The sequence below is a fragment of the Monodelphis domestica genome, chromosome 1 (genome assembly GCF_027887165.1).
Source record: "Monodelphis domestica isolate mMonDom1 chromosome 1, mMonDom1.pri, whole genome shotgun sequence".
Lineage (NCBI taxonomy): Eukaryota > Metazoa > Chordata > Mammalia > Didelphimorphia > Didelphidae > Monodelphis > Monodelphis domestica.
In genome coordinates, this window is record NC_077227.1 from 480083096 (window position 1) to 480086721 (window position 3626).

Sequence of the window (3626 nt, forward strand, 5' to 3'; positions counted from 1 at the left end):
AATGAAGTCCTTTATGCATAAATCCAGCATTATCAGAACCAAATAAGTAAGGTGGCTCAGAAATCAAGAGTGTTGGCAATTGATGACCTGCCTCCTCTCCCCTGTTTTATTGCTCTACCAAGGTGACCACTTCCCTTCTGAGTCTGAAAAACCCTAGGCTAGGCAGGTGTGATTGTGGTACCATCTCTCCAAGCAAATTGTCCCAGCTTTCTCCTGCCCCCTGGAACACATATAGCTTGGCTAATAAACTATAAGCTGATAGCTTGTGGTAAGAGCATCGATACAAACACATACAGATACACAAACAAGGTCACAAAGAGAATCCAGAAACAGAGACACACCCAGACACAAAAGGACACACCCACAGTAACATAAACGCACTCTCACACATACTTATTAACATACATTCACACACACACACACACACACACACACATTTGAAGATGAGGACCAGTCAGTCTCAGGTCCCAGCCTGAGCAGCATGAACTTCTCAGTTAGCTTGCTTGTGGATGCTCTGATGGCAAGTGTAATCCCCTGGGCTGCCAGCGTCATCAGGGCTCAGAGACCCTCCACCTCCGCCTGCGTCTGCAGAGAAGAAGAGACTGGGCTCAGACTCGGAGATACCGGTGCTGTAGCAGTGACCAGGGAACGCTTCAGGTAAGGAGAATGCCCACTCAGGACTCAGGTTTTAGCAGCGGAGGCTGAGCAGATGGGCCGTGGGAGCTGGACTTCCCAGGCACAGACTTAGAGGGAGCCTAGCAGGACTGGGGGAGTCAGCTCTGAAGCGGCTATGCAGTGCGGGAACATGTCCTCACTGTGGGAATTGGGTTCCCACCCATTTCCCTTAAGGGTGAGGGAGCAGGGCAAAGGCAGTGAGGAGCAGACAGCACCCACTGTGGGAGCTTGGCATGCCCCCACCACGAGGGTGTAATGGGCAGCAAGCTGACTACACTCTTCATCCGGAGTTTGGTCATCTTCAGTCCCTCAGAGTCACAAACTTTTTCCTCAGGTCTCTCGAGTCTGTGTTTTCTTGTCTATAACATAGGGCCAGCACAGGGACAGGTTAGCAGGGAAGGAGGCCATCTCCCCCATTAACCACACACACACTTGGCTGCCTAGGCAGCCCCCGATGCTTAACACCCAGCCTGTCAAGCTCCTGTCGTGCTGGACAGCGCATTTCTCCTGCTACAATATCTCTGTTGCCGGGATTCCTTGTGGAATGTAATGATGACCCAAAAGGAGAAGCTACTTCCCCAGGGCACTGTAAGAGCTCCACTTTAGCAGAAGCAGGGGTGAGTATCCATCCAGCTTACTTAGTGGAATTATGGAAAGTAAATGGCTCAAAAGGAAAGGGGTATTCACAGGGAGTGAAGGGCAGAAGGCTTGACCTGTCTGCCCAAGGAGAGAGGCTTAGAGGAGAATCATCATCTGTTTGTGGATCTCTCTGGGCAGAGCAGAACGGAGAAAAGCAGGAAAGTGACAGCGATAGATGGAGCCAGGCAGAGCTCTAGGATTTAAGGGGGATGAGATTTGAGGGTTCTGAGTTTATTCGGGTCTCTTTTGCTCTGTCTGAAGCTTTATTATGGAATCTTTATCCTAGGGAAAGGGGGCTACTACTTTCACCAGAGGAAGGAGGGAAGGGACATTTACTGTGATGTCTGAGCAGATTCTCAAACCTCAGAAATTCCTGGTTGTTTTCTTTCTCAATGTCCAGCCCTCAATAACAAGCCATTCTGTTCATCCCTCCAGCCACTATGTGGAATATGGGGCAGGAACCATTAGCCCCATCACAGGTCATCGCAGAGGATGACCAGCACCAACAGACTGGGGACCTAGGGATGAGGCACGAGGACAATTGCTCTCTGTACAACATGACAGGAGGTGACTTTTACCCAGATAATAGCAGCCAGTCCAACTTCACCTTCCCAGAACAGTCTCTAGATTTCTATATCCTCCTCCCAGTGATGTACTCTGTTATTTGTGCAGTGGGATTAACTGGCAACACTGCAGTCATCTATGTGATCCTCAAAGCACCAAAAATGAAGACAGTGACCAACATGTTCATTCTAAATCTGGCCATTGCGGATGACCTCTTTACACTGGTGCTGCCCATCAATATTGCTGAACACCTCCTGCGCTACTGGCCCTTTGGTGAGCTCCTCTGTAAGATCATTCTGGCTGTTGATCATTACAACATTTTCTCTAGCATTTATTTCCTGACCGTGATGAGTGTAGACAGGTACCTGGTGGTACTGGCCACTGTGCAATCTCGACGGTTGCCTTATCGAACCTACCATGCCGCAAGAACCACCAGCATCTGCATCTGGCTCTGGGTGACCCTCATTGTCCTGCCCTTCTTCATCTTTGCCAGTGTCTATACCAATGAACTGCAGATCAAGAGCTGTGGGCTAAGTTTCCCTCAACCTGAGAGGTTCTGGTTCAAGGCTAGCCGCATCTATACCCTGGTCCTAGGCTTTGCTATTCCTGTTTCCACCATTTGTATCCTCTACATTGGGATGCTTCACAAGCTGAGGACCATGAACCTAAACTCCAATGCCAGGGCCTTGAACAAGGCCAAAAGGAAAGTGACCATCATGGTCATCATTGTCCTTGCTGTGTGCCTCCTGTGCTGGATGCCCTTCCATCTAGCGACCATTGTGGCACTAACTACAGACCTACCCCAGACCTCCCTGGTTATTGGCATTTCCTATTTCATCACTAGCCTGAGCTACACCAACTCCTGTCTGAACCCCTTCCTCTATGCCTTCCTGGATGACAACTTCCGCAAGAGTTTCCGAAAGATGTTGGAATGCAGAGCAACCTGAGCACAGCACGGTGGCCCCAGCTCCATCACCACACCCCCAGGCCCATCTCCTGTAAGCCCCCTCTCAAGGGTCCACACCCAGCACTTGGGCAACCCTGCCAGCTTCTTGGTCTTTTGTCGTCTTTGTATGCCCAATATTTAGCACAGTGCCTGGCACATACTAAGCACTTAATAAATGTTTTTTGATGTAACTTGACTTTCAATGCTTCTATCACTTTTCTTGGCTCTGGGCCCTCCTAAACAAAGGTTTCATTAAATCACAAAGGGACAATGAATGTTTCCATTTCATTTGCAAACAGTCCTAGACTTAGGTCATATTCCTATGTTGCCACCTGCTGAATAGCATCAGGACAGCAGCCAGGTTTGAGGGCATTCTAGGTCCTGGGACAGAGTCTCTTCAAACAATTCCAACTCCATCCCAGAAAGACTGGCCTGGACAAACTAGTAGTGACAAGTCTACCCCACAGATCAACTCAGGGAGAAAAATTCAAAACAACCCAGAGTATCCCAGATAAACTGGTTCAGGCAGGCTGGATTGGCTCAGAGTAGGCTAGATGTCTATCTGGTCTATATAGGCTGGCAAACCCGGCAAAGTGACCAAAATAGACCAACCCAGACTGATCATACTGGATCAGATCAGATAAACAGACTTGGACAGAGATTAACCAATGTGAAAAGAATCTCATGGAGAAACTAGCACAGGCACCTTTCCCATTGCTTCTAGAGGCAAATCTTGTGAAACAAAAAGACAGAGAAGAGAAGAAGAGCGATCTCATTGTTTGTCCATCCTGCCCTTTTCTGA

General features: G+C 48.8%; 1 protein-coding gene across 1 annotated transcript; it reads left to right on the plus strand.

Annotated features, from left to right (window-relative positions):
- Window positions 1-1045: 1045 nt before the first annotated feature.
- NPBWR2 (neuropeptides B and W receptor 2) lies at window positions 1046-3020 on the plus strand. The gene is made up of 2 exons (XM_016428563.2): window positions 1046-1292; window positions 1750-3020. The coding sequence occupies exon 2, from the start codon at window positions 1755-1757 to the stop codon at window positions 2823-2825; it is 1071 nt and encodes a 356-aa protein (XP_016284049.1). The 5' UTR covers window positions 1046-1292; window positions 1750-1754; the 3' UTR covers window positions 2826-3020.
- Window positions 3021-3626: the final 606 nt, after the last annotated feature.

Bases quoted from the DNA above. Each gene is read 5' to 3' on its own strand.
- NPBWR2 (XM_016428563.2), top strand. From the start codon at position 1,755: ATGTGGAATATGGGGCAGGAACCATTAGCCCCATCACAGGTCATCGCA.